The 17,246-nt window shown below is 47.9% G+C and overlaps 1 protein-coding gene across 1 annotated transcript; it reads right to left on the bottom strand.

Moving 5' to 3' along the window:
- Positions 1-12,177: 12,177 nt before the first annotated feature.
- Positions 12,178-14,591, bottom strand: LOC128314303 (ubiquitin carboxyl-terminal hydrolase 17-like protein 6). Its single transcript, XM_053216240.1, has one exon. The coding sequence runs from the start codon at positions 14,589-14,591 to the stop codon at positions 12,984-12,986; it is 1,608 nt and encodes a 535-aa protein (XP_053072215.1). The 3' UTR covers positions 12,178-12,983.
- Positions 14,592-17,246: the final 2,655 nt, after the last annotated feature.

Genomic DNA, 17,246 nt, shown 5'->3' on the forward strand with positions numbered 1-17,246 from the left:
TGTGATGGTAGTTTTGTGCCAATTGTACTGGGGAATATATTACCCGCTTTCTTCATTTTCGGTATTAAATGTTATCATGAAGCTATGTTTTTTTCACATTTAATAAAAATTTTCCAAATAGGACATAAGGTGCATTAGTTTCTTTCTCAGCTGTGAAGATTACTTTTAATTATTTACTTTGTCAAAGCTTAATTAACTGTCAGGAAAGAGGAGCTTGATAGGACCTAGGTCTGCTTCGACTTTCAGAACCTCAGGCAAACCCAGCTGTAGTGTGTAAATACATGCTTATTAGAATCATTTTTGTGTGATTGGGCACCTGGGTAGCTCAGCCAGTTAAGCGTCCGACTCCTGATTTCAGGTCATGATCTCAGAGCTCATGAATTCAAGCCCGGTGTCTGGCTCTGCACTGTCAGGGCAGAGCCTGCTTGGGATTCTCTCTCTCTCCTTCCCGCTCTGCCCCTCCCCCACTCCCCCCCCCCGGTCTCCCTGAAGATAAAATAAATAAACTATAAAAATATTTCCATATGATCCTGTGTACCTCCAATATGCACTGGGCAGGCTCAGTCTGTCTTTGGCCCATAATGGGATCCGTTGGTGAGGCTTCATGTATGCATATGCCAGAACCCTATGACAAGAGATGCACATATTGGCTGCCTTTTGGAGGCCTGGCTTGTGATTTACTGCCCTACATAGGATTTTGTGACACAGCAATATTTGACAGGCTGGGCAGGTGCTGGTCAAAATATCACCTTAGGAACAGGCTATCTTTCTTCTCTCCCTCAGGGCAAACTCTGAGGAGGACCCAGGGAAATCCCATAGGTGTGTAGAGAGGAATCCTCCCTTAGGAAGAGCACACGCCTTCTCCTTCGCCCTAAAGAACATTCTTTGGGGAATGCTCCCCTCTCTCTCTCTGCAGATCTGTGCAGCCAGAAGGCAGAGCAACTAGCTGTTGGCCATCCAATGTCACTTAAACCAGGAGAGAAGTACAGGAGTCACAGGGTGAGCCCCACCCAAAACTCCATCCACGCAGACTCTGTGTGACTCAAGTCAGAGGCTGTTGTTCCCTTTCCCCGGCCCCTGACTCAGGCCTTGCCCACTGCCCCATTACTGTCTTATTCCTTCTGACAAAACCGTAATAATCGGGCTCGTTTTCTAATATTCATTTTATTCAGGTCATGTGGCTGCTCTTTTACATTGTTAACCTCACACCCCTTTTGCAACGCATTTAACTGTGGATAATATTATCAATGTTGTAAGTCTTCTCTGGGGGTTCTACATATGAAATGTCTAATATCTTCGGTAAGGCATCATGGAGGGTCAACTACTATGCCAAATATTTTGACTTTATGACGTACACGGAAACTGTGTTAGATGATATTAATAGGTTATCTGATATCATCCATCACAAACAGATGCATTGAGAGGCATCAAGAATTCTCATTGGACTAGGGGGAGGGCCTCCAAGTGCAATGCCATCGGCAGTCTGGATGGTTTCCCTCCTTGAAGATTGGCGTGTATTGGACGTCATGTGCACTTTTCATTTGGCCTTTCCTATCTTCTCCAGGAGGCTGCTCCTGTGGCCTCTGCCCACTGCCCTCAAGGCATGGCCCTCTCCCAGCCTGGTGCCATCCAGCCCTGCCCACAGCTTCCCCCGGCCTCAACCTGGCCTCACTCAATGGCATGGGACCACTGCCCCACCCTTACTGGCAGCATTCTTACCCCTGCCCCACCCATCACCACACCCTTCCCAATTCTCATCCTCTCAACTCCCAGTTGGTCTCACCTCACAACCAGCCCATCCCTTCACCGTACCAGCCTGGCACCAGCCACTCTCAGGACCACTCCCCAAGGAGAATAGACCAGATTCTTGGGGGGGGGGGGTGGTTAGTAGGAGCCAGAGGAGAAGCACACCTTTCACTTTTCTTAAAATATCCATTGGCATGCACCAAGCTTGGACCTGTTTTTTCAATGATTATATATTCCATTGGGTTTTCACCTTTTCCTATAAAATTGTTGGGTTTTCAATGGAGTTTTAGACAGTACTATCTTTGGCATTATTAGAATGAGGTCACAGTTTGCTCTCCTCCGTGTAGTGACCTCAGCCAGTCTATCCCAGGCCTTCCTGGAGCACGAAGCTGACCCACCTCTGAGGACTAGACTTTTGCTCTGTCTGAATGCTTTGGTACTGACATGTGGGTGCTTCCTGGGGCTTGAGTCAGCCCGCCTCCGTACTTGAATGACATCCCAGCTTGTCTTGGTCTCCATATCTCAGAATGGCCCAGAATCTGCCAAGTGAGTAGTCAGGATGGGGAATTGTCTCAAAAAGACCATTCTACCACCTGTTTCCTCATGTCTATGTGTCATCTATCTGTGTGTCTATCATGTATCTTCCTGTCTTCATTGGGTCTCTATTATCTATCTATTGAGTGTATTTCTATTATTGAATTTGTATCTGTTATTTTCCATACTTTGTGCGTGATGTATAAATTCAAATGCCTTTGAGATGCATGTGGAAGACAACCATAATTGTTTAATATTCTAAGTATATTCTACATATATTTTAAGTTCATGTTTCTCATTATCTTTTTAGCCTGGACTCTTTGACAGATTATCCTCATTTTGAATATAGAATATAGCTTATTCTTTTAGCCATTTTTTGCTTTCTCCTTCTGAATATATGTTTTACCTATAGATTGGAGCCATGTCCAGGATCTACTGTGTAGGAAATACATGATTTCAATTTAAACTAATGAAAGATGAAGTTTTCACCATTTTCAGGTGTACTTTTAAGGATGCCTGTGCTCTCACATGAACAAGTAAAAATACATTCATACTGCCTTTTCTTTTCTTTTTTAAATTTCATTTATTTTTTTTAAATTTACATCCAGGTTGGCTAGCAACAATGATTTCATTTATCCCATCTCTCCCTCCCACAACCACTCCCAAAACCCTCTAATTGTTCTCCATATTTAAGAGTTTCTTATGTTATTTCACTACCAGTTTTTATATTATTTTTGCTTGGCTTCCCTTATGCTCATCTGTTTTGCACTTAGAGCCTTCATATGAGTGAAGTCATATGCTAGTTGTCTTTCTCTGACTAATTTCGCTGAGGAGAATACCCTCTACTTCTAGCCACATAGTTGCGAATGGTACCCTGTCTTTCCTTTCGATCGCCGCGTAATGTTCCATTGTATATATATGTGCCACCTCTTCTTTTTCCTTCCCATGCATCTATGGACATTTGCCAAATAATATTCCATTGTATATATAAGCCACCTCTCCTTTTTCCATTACATGCATCTATGGACATTCGGGCTCTTTCCACGCTTTGGCTATTGTTGGTAGTGCTGCTAGAAGCTTTTGGGGGCATTTGGGTGCAGGTGCCCCTTCGAACCAGCACACCCATATCCCTTGGGTAAATACTTAGTCATGCATTGCTGGCTCATAGGGTCGCTGTGCTTTCAATTTTTTGAGGAACCTCCATATTGTTTTCCAGAGTGGCGGCGCCAGTTTGCCTTCCCACCAGCAGTGCAAAAGAGATCCTGTTGCTCCGCACCCTCGCCAACATCGGTTGTTGCCTGAGTTGTTAATGTTAGCCGTTATGACACGTGTGAAGTGGTAGCTCATTGTGATCTTGATACGATTTCCCTGATGATGAGTGAGGTTGAGCATTTTTTCATGTGTCAGTTGACCATGTGGATGTCTTCTTGGAGAAGTGTCTATTCATGACTTTTGCCCATTTCTTCACTGGATTCGTTGGTTTTTGGCTGTTGAGTGTGATCAGTTCTTTATCGGTTTGTATACTGAGCCTTTCTCCGATGTGTCGTTCGCAAATATCTTCTACCATTGAGGACTTAGCTGATTTGTTAGTGTAGCTGATCTGTTTCCTTCCCGGTGCAGAAGAGTCTTCTTTTGATGAGTTCTCAATAGGTCGTGTTTCCTTTTGTTTCCCTTGCCTCCGGAGACGGGTTGAGTAAGAAGTTGCTGTGGCGCAGATCACAGAGGCTTTTCCCTGCTTTCTCCTCGAGGGTTTTGATGGCTTCCTGTCTTACACTTCAGACGTTCCTCCCTTTTGAGTTTCTTTATGTGTACGGTGTAAGAAAGTGGTGCGGGTTGCTTTTTCCGCATGTCGCTGTCCAGTTTTCCCAGCACCACTTGTTGAAGAGACTGTCTTTATTCCATTGGATATTCTTTCCTGCTTTGTCAAGGAATAGTTGGCCATCCATTTGTGGGTCCGTTTCTGTTCTCTTGAGCTGAGTGTCCGTTTTTGTGCCAGAACCATACTGTCTTGATGATTACAGCTGTGTAATTACAGCTTGAGGTCTGCGATTGTGATGCATCCAGCTTTCTTTTCTTTTTCAACAGTGCTTTGGCTCTTCAGGGTCTTTTCTGGGTCCATACAAATTCTAGTATTGTCTGTTCCAGCTCTGTGAGGAGTGCTGGTGTTCTTTGGATAGGTGTTGCTTTGAGTATGTAGATTGCTTTGGGTGGTACTGACATTTTACCCGTATTTCGTCCTCCCAACCAGGAGCGTGGAATATTTTTTCCATTGTGTTTTCTGCCTTCTAAAATTTCATGTAGTTTTCAGTGTATAGATTTTTCATCTCTTTGGTTACATTCATTCGTAGGTATTTATGATTTTGGGTGCAATTGTCAATGGGACCGATGCTTGATTTTTCTTCCTGTTGCTTCATCATTGGTGTATCGGAATGCAGCCCGTTTCTGTGCACTGATTTCACATCCTGCAACTTTGCTGAAGTCATGGATCAGTTCTAGCAGTTTTTGGTGGAATCTTTTGGGTTTTCCATATAGAGTATCATGTCATCCGCCAAGAGGGAACGTTTGACCTCTCCCGGCCAATTTGGAGGTCTTTGAGTCCTTTGTGTTTTCTGATGGCTGAGGCTAAGGCTTCCAATGCGATGGTGAATAACAGTGGCAAGAGTGGACCTCCCTGTCTGGTCCCTGTCCTTAGGGAGAAAGCTCTCAGGTTTTCCCCATGGGGGATGATACTCGAGTTGGGTCTTTCGTATATGACTTCTATGATCCTTCTAGCCCTACGTTCTTGAGGGTTTGTATAAAGATAGGATGTTGTATTTTGTCCCATGCTTTCTCCGCATCGATTGAGAGGATCGTGTGGTTCTTGTCCTTTCTTTTCTCAGATGTGATGAATCACATTGATTGTTTTGTGCATATTGAACCAGATCTGCATCCCAGGTATAGATCCCACCTGGTCGTGGCGAATCATGTTTTGGATATATTGTTGGATCCGATCGGCTAATAACTTGTTGAGGAGTTTTGCATCCATGTTCATCAGGGAAATGGGTCCATCGTTCTCCTTTGTTGTGGGGTCTCTGTCTCGATTTGGAATCAAGGAAACGCTGGCTCCGTAGAAAGAGCTTGGAAGTTTTCCTTCCGTTTCTCTCTTTTGGAGCAGCTTCAAGGGTATAGATGTGAACTCTTCTCTAAATGTTTGGGAGAATTCCCCTGGAAAGCCATCTGGCCCTGGACTCTGTATTCTTCTTTTCGTGGGGGTGGGGGGAGGGGGAGATTTTTTATTACTAATTCATTTTCTTTACTTGTTTTGGTCTGTTCAAATTTTCTTTCTTCCTGCTTCAGTTTTGGTAGTTTATACGTTTCTTGGGATTTGTCCATTTCTCCCAGGTTGCCCATTTTATTGGTGTATAATTGCTCACAACATTCTCGTAGTATTGTTTGTATTTCTGCTGTGTTGGTTGTGATCTTTCCTCTTTCGTTCTTGATTTCCTTTATTTGGGTCCTTTCTTTTTCTTTTTGAGCAAACTGGCTAGGGATTGATCAATTTTGTGAATTCTTTCAACGAATCAGCTCTGGTTTCATTGATCCGTTCTAGTGTTGTTGCTGTTTGTTTTCTTTTTGTACTTGTTTTTGTTTTTGTGTTTTGTGTTTTTGGTTTCGATAGCATTGATTTCCGCTCTAATCTGCATTATATCCTGTCTCTGCTGGTTTGGGGTTTTCTTGGCTGTTCTTTTTCCAACTCTTTAAGGTGAACGGTTAGATTGTGTCTCTGAGCCATTTCTTCTTTCTTTCGGAAGGCCTGGATTGCTATAGACTTCCCTCGAATGACCCCCTTTGCTGCGTCCCAGAGGTTTTGGCCTGTGGTGTTACCATTTTCTTTGGCTTCCATGGACTGTTTAATTTCCGCTTTAACTTCTTAGTCAGCCCATTCACTCTTAAGTAGGGTGTTCTTTAGTCTCCAAGTATTTGTTCCATGTCCACATTGTTTCTTGTCGTGATTTCGAGTTTCATAGCATTGTGGTATGAGAATATGCACGATATGATCTCGATCTTTTTGTCCTTGTTGAGGGCTGATTTGTGTCCCAGTATGTGATCTATTGTGGAGAAAGTTCCGTGTGCACTGGAAAAGAATGTCTATTTGCCTGCTTTAGGATGAAATGTTCTGACTATATCTGTCAAGTCCATTTGGTCCAGTGTGTCATTCAAAACCATTGCTTCCTTGTTGAGTGTAGGTTTAGGTGAGCTGTCCGTTGCTGTAAGTGAGGTGTTGAGGTTCCCTGCTAGTATGGTATCATTCTCAATGAGTGTCTTTATGTGTGTGATGAATTTATGTATGTAATTGGGCGCACCACATTTGGTGCATAAGTGTTCACAATCGTGAGGTCTTCTTGGTGGACAGACCCAATAATTATGATATAACGCCCTTCTACGTGTCTCGTTAGAGTCTTTATTTTAAAGTCTAGATTGTCTGATATGAGTATGGCTAGTCTGCTTTTCTTTGTCAACCATGTGCATGAGAAGATGTGTGTTTCCATCCCCTAGCATTCAATCAGAGAGGCCGTCTTTAAGATCTGGAAGATGTGGGGTGCCCGTAGAACGAGCAGCGAGTGATATGGGGCAGTGTGCAGCCTCAAGCTTTTCTCACCCATTCTAGAGGTCACCCTATGTGTTTTGATTGAGCATTGATCCATTTACGTTTTAGAGTGAGTACATGTCTCACGGGTATATGTAAGTTATCTTTCTGGTTTTATTGGTGTTATGTGGTTGAGAGGTGAGTACCATAGGAGTTTATTAAGAGTCGCACTCTCTGTCTTTTTCTTCTAACCTAACAGCTAGCTGCGGGGGGGGGGGTCAGGGGGGTGACGTGCAATGCAAGTGGGGGGTTCGGGCCGACCCCGATGCTGCCAGTGTTTTTTCAGCCTGTGGTCTGTTTTTTCTTTTATGTCTTGTCCCTGGGAGAGTCTGTCCTTCAAATGTCTTGAGGGCTGGTTGAGTGTCAGGAACCCCTTTACTTTTTGCTGTGGAAACTTTCCATCTCTACTTTCTATTTGGAATGACAGCTTTGCTGGACAAATAGTTTTGGCCGCGTCCTTTTAGATCATTGCGATGAATATATCTGCCACTTCGTTTCTGGGCTGCCAGGTTTATCTGTGGATAGTCTGCTGCAAATGTGGTCAGTCGTCCCCTTGTAGGGTAAGACTTTTGTTTCCCTTGCTGCCTTCCATGATTCTTTCTCGCCCGAGTATTTTGTGAACTCGACTAGGCTCTGCCTTGTTTATGTTAGGACGTTGTTGAATCTAATTGGAGGTCCTTCTGTGCTTCCTGGATTTTGTGTGTCTTTCCCAGGTAGAAAGTTTTCTGGCTGATGTGCTCAATAACCCCTCTGCCCCCTTGTATCTCCTCTCTCTCGTCTTCTGGGACCCTATGCTTGTTGATGTGATTCCTTTTCAATGATTCGCTGAGTTGTCCCGAATGCCTGAAACCCTGCTCGTTTGCTTTAGTCTCCCCTTTCCTTCTGCTTCGTTATTCACCATTGCTTTTCCCCTCTAATCGCTGGTTCCCTGCTCAGCCTTATCATCTTGCCGCTGTGTGCACTGTTCCAGATCGCAGCTCGCTTTTAGCATGTTTATTGCATCCTGGCTAGCTTTTACTTCTTAATCCCCACAGAAAGGCATCTCATCTACTTTTCGACCCAGCCTTGGTATTCTTATGATCGTATTGATTCTAAATTCTGTTCAACGTCTTGCTCGTATCTGGTTGGTTTAGGGCCTGGCTTCCTTTCTTTCGCTGCTTCTATTCTGTTGGGGTGAATTCCTTTGCTTCGACCTTTTGGAGGAAGGAAAGGTATGAATGAGGACAAAAGAATTCAAAATTTAAAAATAAGAAACAACACACACACACAAATCCACACAAGTGATGCTAGATCCTAGGTTGAGTTTGGTCTTGGGTTGTTTGAAATGGGCTTGAAAGATTAGAGGAAAAAGGGAAAGAAACATGAAAGCAAGAACACCGTTTGAACATTTGTGGAAAAAAGAACACAATGAAAATAGATAAAATGAATTGATGGAATTCAACTAGAAATTGACACATTACAAAAAATTAAACGAATATAGTCGATAAACACACAAGGAAATTTTTTAAACAGTGGAAAATAAACAACATATGTTTTCTCTTTCTGTCTTCATGTAAAAGAAAAGAATGAAAGAGAAAAGAAAAGAGATGGAACCGCGAACAGACCGAAATACGATTGAAGTTACATTTGTGTTTGATGCCCTAGAGGTCACGCTCTGTTCTCCACTAGATGGCGCAGCTACACAACGCGGACTGCTGGGCGCTTCTGGTAGGTGTCATAAGCGCATGCGCGGGCGCGGAGCCCTTGGCGTCACTCAGTGCCCAGTCTGTAGTATCTGAACGCGTCTGTCTGCGATCAGCACACCTTCCCCCGTCCTTTGTCGCGGCTTCTTTCCACACGCCGCTTAGACACTGTGTCCGTGGCCCGGTCGTCAGGTTTGCCAGAGACACCATCCCTCCTGGGATTTTACCTCCGCAGGCGGCCTGTGTTCCCCGACCCCTTCACTTCTAGGGCCCGCGGCTGAGGACCTGCTCAATCCTCTGCGTCAGGGTCTCACGAGCGTGGCCGGGTGCCGGCCGCACCCAGAACATTGGCAACACCGTGCCGCTGCCGATGCCCAGAGACGGCGGATCTTGGTGCCGCCTCGCCCGAAAACGTTCACGGCGATAGTGTAGCAGCAGCGTTTCAGGGATTATGGAAAATCACACACATCTGGCACCAGGCTTCACCCTTAACAACCTTGTTCCAGCACCAGCGAATGTGGTTGTTCTCCTGGGTCCACTGGGGCCTTGCCTTTGGGGGACCCACACAGCCTCTACCAGGTGTCCTTCCAGCAGGGGAACCGCCTCTCCCTGTGTGGTTCCAGACACCCTCCTCCACACCCCCAGTCCTTCACTCTGCTCTCGGGGATTCAGCCCATCCGACCAAGCACCGCCAGGTATCACATGCGGAGGTTTCGCTCTCTGTGCTCCCCCGTTTTTATAGTCTTAATGGAATTTAAACCCTCTCCTTTCTCCCTTTTTAATTCAGTCCCTGAGGCTGTTTCCAATTTTCCACTTTCTCTCCAGCTGCTTTTGGCAGGGGGGTGATTTTCCCATATTCTGCCCCTGTCTCCGTCCTCTCTGCTGCAAAAGCATCTCCCTGACCTCTGTGGCTTCTCCTTCCCCAGTTCACCACTCTAGCGCCGTCGTCCCCCACGAGTTCTGGGGGTTCAGGTTGGCAACCTGTTGCGTGATCCTCAGATCAGTTTTCTAGGTGTGCAGGATGGTTTAGTGTTGATCTGGCTGTATTTCATGGATGAGAGACGCAAAAAAAACTTCATGCTGTTCTGCCATCTTGGCCCCTTCCCCCCACACTGCCTTTTCTGTATCCTCATGAATACCCTTACGACTCCTGCAGGTGCCATCTCTGAATTAAGCTCTCCCTTGACAAATCCAGATTTAGGCTGCTGGATTTGAGCGATGACCCAATAACGCTGTTTCCTATTTGCCGTGATTGCTCCCACATCGCCCGCACGTGAGGGCACCTGCCAACCTGGTTTTCCCCTATGCAATCTTCTTTGCCTAATTGTCAACAGTGTTTAAAAATGAATGTCCTTTGACTTCTAACTGGATTTATATTTTTGAAAGAAAATTTCCTGTGGATGTCTGGAAAATAGATCGTCACCAGTGGCCCGAGCAGCTCAAGGTGGTCAATTTTCGCTCAGGTCCAGGGTCCAGCCCGGCCAAAGTATCCACAAGGAGGGAATCCTAGAACCCACCAGACCTTCTGTAACAGTTCATGGTCGTCCTTTATGCCCACAGAAACTCAGTTGCTGCAGTGCGAGGCACGAGGACTCCGACCTGCCAGCTGAGCCAAGTGCACATGCCAGGTCCTCTGGAAGTCTAGCATGCCTGCTGGCCCAGCGGCGCCCCTGCTGGACAGAGAGCAGTGTGGCAAGACTCCCCTTGTGACCTCCCCGACGATTGCAGAGCCAGGGGTGTGGACTTCTCATGTGTGGGTGGAAACGTGACACAAGTCCACCAGGAAAGCTGTCCATAGTCTCTGGGATCTGACTGGATGCTTAAGGAGGCCGTCTTGAGAAGACCAGAACCAATATTGTCCGGGTGTTGCCGTGTGTGTTGTGAGCGTGTGATATACAGGGTTTAATCCAGGAAGAGAAAGTTGGATCCCAAATTTCTACAGGATGACCTGGCGTGGTTTATTTTCTGTGGCTTTTCCCTTGGTGGCTCATTTGCACATACACAGTTTGCATTTTGTACCCACGAATCGCGCCACTGTTTAAATCAAAATCCACAGGAAAGATAGATGTCTCTGTGCATGTCTTTTGAGCTCTAACATCCAGCTACCCTGTTGAACCTTTCCACTGCAAAAGTGCCATGTCATCACTCATGTGTGAATAAAAACAAAACAGAAGAACATAGGGGAAGGAAGAAAAAAAGAACAGAAATAAAATCACAGTCGGGAGGCAAGCCATAGGAGACTCTTCAAAAAATTTTGTTTTCTCTTTATCTTAGCGAGAGAGAGAGAGCAGGGGAGTGGCAGAGAGAGAGAGAGAGAGAGAGCGAGCGCGCGCATGACCAGGGGAGTGGCAGAGAGAGGCATGCACACAGAAACCAGAGCAGCTCCAGGCTATCTGAGCTGTCAACAAGCTCCGGACACAGGCTTGAAAGTCTCAACCCTGAGATCATGAGCTGACTGAATCAAAGTCTGAAACCGCTGAGACACCCACGTGCCCCAGGAGAACCCTTCATGTAGAGAAGAAGGGAGGGTTGGTAGAGTAGGAGTGGGTGGGCTACATTGAAAACGGGCGTTATTGGAGGGCCCCTGTGGGGTTTAGCAGTGGGTGTGTTTCATGTAAGTTGGACGAAGCCTAAGTTCCACCCTGAAACCAAGACTACACTCCCTGTTGAACTGAATTTGATTTTAAATTTGGAAAATGGAGGTGGGACTGGGTGGCTCAGTCAGGTAGAGTGTCCAACTTCAGCTCAGGTCATGATCTCATGGTTCGTGGGTTTGAGCCCCACGTTGGTCTCTGTGCTGACAGCTCAGAGCCTGGAGCTGCTTTGGGGTACTGTGTCTCTCTCTCTCTCCCCCTCCCATGCTCACACTCTGTCTCTGTTTTGTGTGTGTGTCCCTCTCTGTTTATTTAAACATTTTACTTCATGTTTAAAACATGAAAACAACAGACCAATAAATTTTAAAAGTAGATAGGAAAAAGATTTTTCCTCTATCGCTCTGATATTGAATCAATCCAGAATTCAAATATGAATTTGCTGTTAACAAAAATCACATACTGACATTAGTTCCCACTGCGTGTTGAGTGTATGTTTAATGCAGACTGAAACAACAACTACGACAACAACGACGACGACGACGACGACGACGACAGCCAACAACAGCTATTAACCTGTCAGTGCCATTGGCAAACGACCAGAGATCTCCTATATGGCCCCCCTCCCCTAGGGGGAATTGAAGGATCATGCACTAATTCCCATTCAACAGTGTATTTAGTGAGTCTCGCTCCTAAGAAATACAGGTGTGACTGAGAGCATCCATCCATACCCTGACCTGAAATACCACATTGTTGCCTCGGTGTCCACTTGAGACTGTTTTTCTGAGGTGTACAACCGAGGACCAAGATTGCAATGCAACTGAGCAGAAATCCCTGAGCCTCCTCCCTTGTGGAGGAGATTGTCCGATGGGGGGATGGTGGTCAACTCTGCGGAACAAGGTAGAGCTGCTTGGCGGCTCAGCAAGAAGCGGTGGAAGAAGGTTCCTTTCGCCCGTTTGCTCTGCAGCCTCATGGGAGGGGGATTGTTAAGGGAACCTCATCTAACGAACATGGGCCAGGAAGGCTCCACCCACCCGTGTCCAGAGACATGAGCATTTATTTGCTCCTTGCCATTTCCAGGCAAATAGCCAATGTTCACATGAACATGTGGAGACTTTACAAAATATATTATGTATACAAGGAAACACTTTGCACAGTTATGAATTCGTGTTTCCTTCTGCTCCTCTCCTTCCGACACAAGACATTCCTGAAAAGGCTGTCTGCTCCCACGTAGAGCTAGAGTTCTTCCAGTTTCCTGGTCATTTGCCACTCCTCCGTGTGGAAGCCCTGAGATTGTTTCAAACTCCTTCCCCTGCCGGTGCATGTTTGGATATCACCGAGAGTCCCCACACGCACATGTTTGGGCACATGTACTTTACCAATACACAGGGAGTAGGGAATGGGATGATGGGACCGTGAGTCCCAGGCATTTTCACAGGGACTCCCGGTGCTCTGCCTTGTTTCCACCTTCATGCCTCATTGGCCACTTCCTCTGACCCTTTCAGGCTCTGAGAGTGCCCAATGATCCTCGGTGCTGATGGAGGGGAGAAACCTTCCAAATAAATACCCAGCATAATCCACACCTCTCCAATAACATCATTACAGCCAGCCAGCCTTAAAGCTCAGGATTCTCCAGGTCAACTGGAACGCCATACCCCATGAATACAGCCAGATTCATGGTCCCTCCACATGTCCCGATCACACCCACCTACAACACACAAAATGTGGCCTACAAGGGACTGTGAGTGAGTGAGTGAGTAGTGAGTGAGGGCGGGTGAGTGTGCACGTGGGCAGGCGTGTATCTCAAAGCCCGTAGTGGGATCCCTGCACTGCTTCCTGAGACCTCTGTCCCTTCTTGTTCTTCCTCTTGGTAGCTCTGGCTCTGCCGGTGAGACAAGGGACTTGGTGAATGGCCGTTGCCCTCTGAGGGGGGATGTCCCTGGCTGAACTGTTGAGCCGGTAGATGCTTGGTTCACGGTGATCCTTTCCCATCTCATCTCTGTATTTGGACTGGTGAATTAGGACTGCGTCGGGGGGAAGAGCAAATTCTAGTTTCCTGAGGTTGAATTCAGACTTGGGACGGTGGCTTTCTTGGAGGAATCTCCACTGGTCTAACGTGGTTGCTGGCAGTGGTGTCTCTTCCACGTGATCCTCCAATTGTGGCACCTCGATGTTGGGGTCGGTTTCAGGCCCCCCTTGGGCCGCAGCCGTGCCTGCGTGGTCAGCCTGGAGGCATGTGGATTCCCCAGCACCTGGCTCACTCGCACGCTCTCTTTCCAATTCACTCTTCTGGATGTAAAAGAGGACATAGGCGTGTTGGCTCAGGGCAGACGTCGCATCACTGGCGGTCACCTTCGCATCGTCCATTTTGTACCACTGGCCGTTCCCAGCTTTGATGTAACAGAAGTAATGTCCGCTGTGACAATTCCAGCCCGCGTGCACCAGCACGGCATAGAGCACATAAGTCAGCGACCCCCCGTCCTGCCCAGACGCGTAGCGTCGCATGTCAAGGCGCTCAGGGTATTGCACTTCCTTAGCCAGTTTGCTGCCCGTGAAATGGCAGAATCGTTTCAATACCAGCATCAGGACCTTGGAGCAAGTGTGCAAAGTCAACGTCTTGGAAGCAGGTACCTTGTCGAGACAAGTACTACAACGATAGGCATTTTCACCATCCAACTGTTCGGGCTTCACCAAGTGTTGCAAAGCTTGGCTCACACTCTGAGCTGCCCTGATATCCAGGCTAATGTCCAGGTAAGGGTCCAAAGTGCTGGAGACACCCTGGCAGTGGAGACACTGGATTTGAGACCTCCAGTACCCCCCAAAGATTTGCCGGATGAGGGTGGCGTCCTGAGCCTGAGGCTCTGAAGGCTTGTCCTCACGCAAACACGCTTGCTGCATAGCATCCAGAGTGAACATCAGAAACTCATGGGCATCCTCCTGCCTGTGTGTGTGGAAGGCAGCGAGCAGTTTTGGCGGAGGCCGGATCACGTCTCCCGGACGGCAGAGGGCCCGGGTCACGTGAGCCTGCAGAGCACACAGCACGCAGAATGGCTGCCTCCCACAGCTTCGGGAGTGCTCCTGGGACAGCATGTAGCTGGCGAGGGGTGGTGTGTACGTCAGACACTGCAGGGCCGCATTCGCATAGCACGTGTTCCCCAGGTTCTGCAGGCCAGCCCCAACCACAGAAGGTCTCCTCCAACTCACAGGTTTCTTTGCGGGGGGCAGACCCGTCGACGTGGGAGCCCAACCGGTAGGCAGGTCGCAGGGTGTGTGCGATGACGGTGACGGCTTCTCAGGCAGAGTGGGTCCTCCGTGGCCTTCAGCACCACCCGTTTTTGATCCGCAAGGTTTGAGGTTTGGAAAGACATGGAACTGAGACTCCTCTCGGCAGTGGGAAGAGGGCGTCTCCATGTCTCCTGAAACGTGGAGCCTCACGTTGCAGAGCGATGCTTCTCTCAGGAGGCCAGTCTCAGAATGATGGCTGTGGCCCTCTCCTCAGCCCTCGTAAAGCTCGCCCCACCCACCTGACTAGGACCACGTCATCCAATCAGCTACCAGCTGGAGTTGGACGAAGGGTCTTAGGGTGTGGCCACTCTTCTGCAGACAGACCACTCAGCCCAGCCTTCCTCCTGCCCCTGCCTCCTCAAGAGGCACACACACGTCTCACCACTTTCTCCACCTCCCTCATTTCCATTGCTCCCTCTCTGGACAGACGGACTTGAGCATTTCCAACCTAGAGGAAATCCTTCTTTGAGTATCCACTTTGCTCTTAGATAACACAAAGTGTCGGGGAATGACGGCCATGAATTTTTTAGGCCATGGAAATCATTTTACCAATTGAGCTCTGGTATCATGTAGGAGCACCTCCTGTCCGTCAGCCAGAATGTATGTGACACCAGCAAATTATTCTGGAATGATTACTGTCCATGGATTTGATTCTAAAACTCCTGAACTGTCTCCACGGGATCTGTGTCTACAACTATCATGAAGGTCCTTTGCAACATGTCTGTCTACCAAGGGGTGGCCGAGAAATTGTCCCAAGAAATACCCTTTGCCTGGTTTCGGGCTTTGTAAATGCTTTCTTCATCTTGTAGCTCCCTTCCCAATAGGAGAACAAATCCTAAACCCATCATTTGCCAAATTGTCCCTGGTATTACTAGCAAATCACATAGCAAGGTAGGTATAGGTTCCCGTGGTTCAGGACATGTTGGTTGTGGGTTTGTGACATTTATAGACGGTTTGACATTGGAATTTAGACATGCGTGGACCAATGTCCCCTCGTGGAAACTGTGGCTTTAGGGTGTCAGTATCTCTAGACCAGATTTCAGAACTGACCAGGTCTACTGACATTGTGCTTTCTTCTCTAATGTTTGTTTGTTTTTCACTTTTAACATTTTAATTGATTTATTTTGAGAGAGAGAGAGACAGAGAGAGACAGAGAGCGAGAGAGAGCGCTCATGTGGACAAGCCAGGGAGAGACAGAGAGAGAGGGAGAGAGGATCCTCAATGAAACAGTCACCTCCTCGGGGTCACCAACTAGGAGGAAAAGGCTGCGAGCACGTGAGGTGTCTCACTGCCAAACACACTCATGTGAGGGGAAGGAAAGGGGCAAGGGGTCAAGGAGGACACCCAATGGGATGCACAAAAGGAGTCTTCAGACTCTTGTGACCACAGCCTCAAGACACGGCCCTCTCCCTGCCTGGTGCCCTCCAGCCCCACCCACGGCTTCCGTCAGCCTCTGCCTGGCCTCACTGCATGGGACCGGACCACGGCCCCACCCTTACCCGCAGCATCCTTACCCCTGCCACACCCATGCCCACACCTCATCCCAATGCTCTCCGCCCTCAGTTGGCCCGGCCTCACGTCCAGGCCGTCGCTCCACGGGGCCAGCCTGGCGCCTGCCACTCTCAGGACCACACCCCAAGGAGAATCTACCAGAGAGTGGGCAGAGGAGGGGGGCGAGCGAGGCCAGGGCACAAGCACACCTTTCCCTGTTCTTCAAATGTCCGTTGGCAGGCGCCAAGTTTGGACCTGTTTCTGCAAGGAATCATCTCTCCCTTTGGTTGTCATCTCCTCCTAGAAAACCGGTTGTGTTTTCACTGGACGGTGTTAGATGGTAGGAACTCTCACGTGACTGGTCTGAGCAAAGCAAGTTGCCCTATTTAACGTAGTGACTTGAGCCAGTCCATTCCAGACCTTCCTGGAGCATAAAGCTGACCCCTGTCCCAAGACGAGACACCTGCTCCTGTCTGAGTGCCTGGCCCCGACAAGTCCATTCTCCCCGGGTCTGGAGCCTGCCCGTCTTCAGACTCCACGAACACCCCCTTGCTTCTGGAGCCTCAGCCCCGGCCACCTGCCACGTGGGCAAAGAGGCCTGCAGAATTGCTTCCAAAGAACCCTTTGACCACCTAATTCTCTGTCCTCTCTCATCAATCGCTCATCACTCTATGTGTCTATCTCCTAACTCTCGTGTCTCCTTCCCCCTCTCTAGTATCTATCTGTGGAATGTCTTTCTCATCCTTTCCTTTGTATCTCTTCTATGCCACCCTCCTTGACGTGACTTGTGAATGAAAATGCCTTTGAGAGACATGTGGACAGCAGCCCCTAATGCTGATTGATTTCCCACGCACATGTTCTTTCAGTTCATGGGTTTTTATGTTGACAGACAGAGAGAGACAGACAGAGAGAGAGAGACAGAGAGAGAGAGGGAGGGAGGGAGGGAGGGAGGGAGGGAGGGAGAGAGAATGTGGGGGAGGGTTAGAGAGAAAAGGAGAGAGGCAATCCCGAGGAGGGAGGGAAACTCAAAGTTCAATCTCCCCAACCCTGAGATCATGACGTGAGCCGCCGCCTCCAGGTCAGACACTTCTCTGACTGAGCCACCCAGGCATCCCGACCCTCATCGGTTTCGAATTCACCTCTAGCATTGTCTTGTTCCCAGGACACTTGGAGAGACTTTATCTTGAAAGGGGAAGAGAGGTTAACCCGTGTTTCTTTGCTGCTTCTGAATACTTAGTTGTTCCCCACTAGGTGAGGATCCAAGTCCCAAGTGCACTTGGGAACCAATGC

Source organism: Acinonyx jubatus, chromosome B1 (assembly GCF_027475565.1).
Source record: "Acinonyx jubatus isolate Ajub_Pintada_27869175 chromosome B1, VMU_Ajub_asm_v1.0, whole genome shotgun sequence".
NCBI classification, from domain to species: domain Eukaryota; kingdom Metazoa; phylum Chordata; class Mammalia; order Carnivora; family Felidae; genus Acinonyx; species Acinonyx jubatus.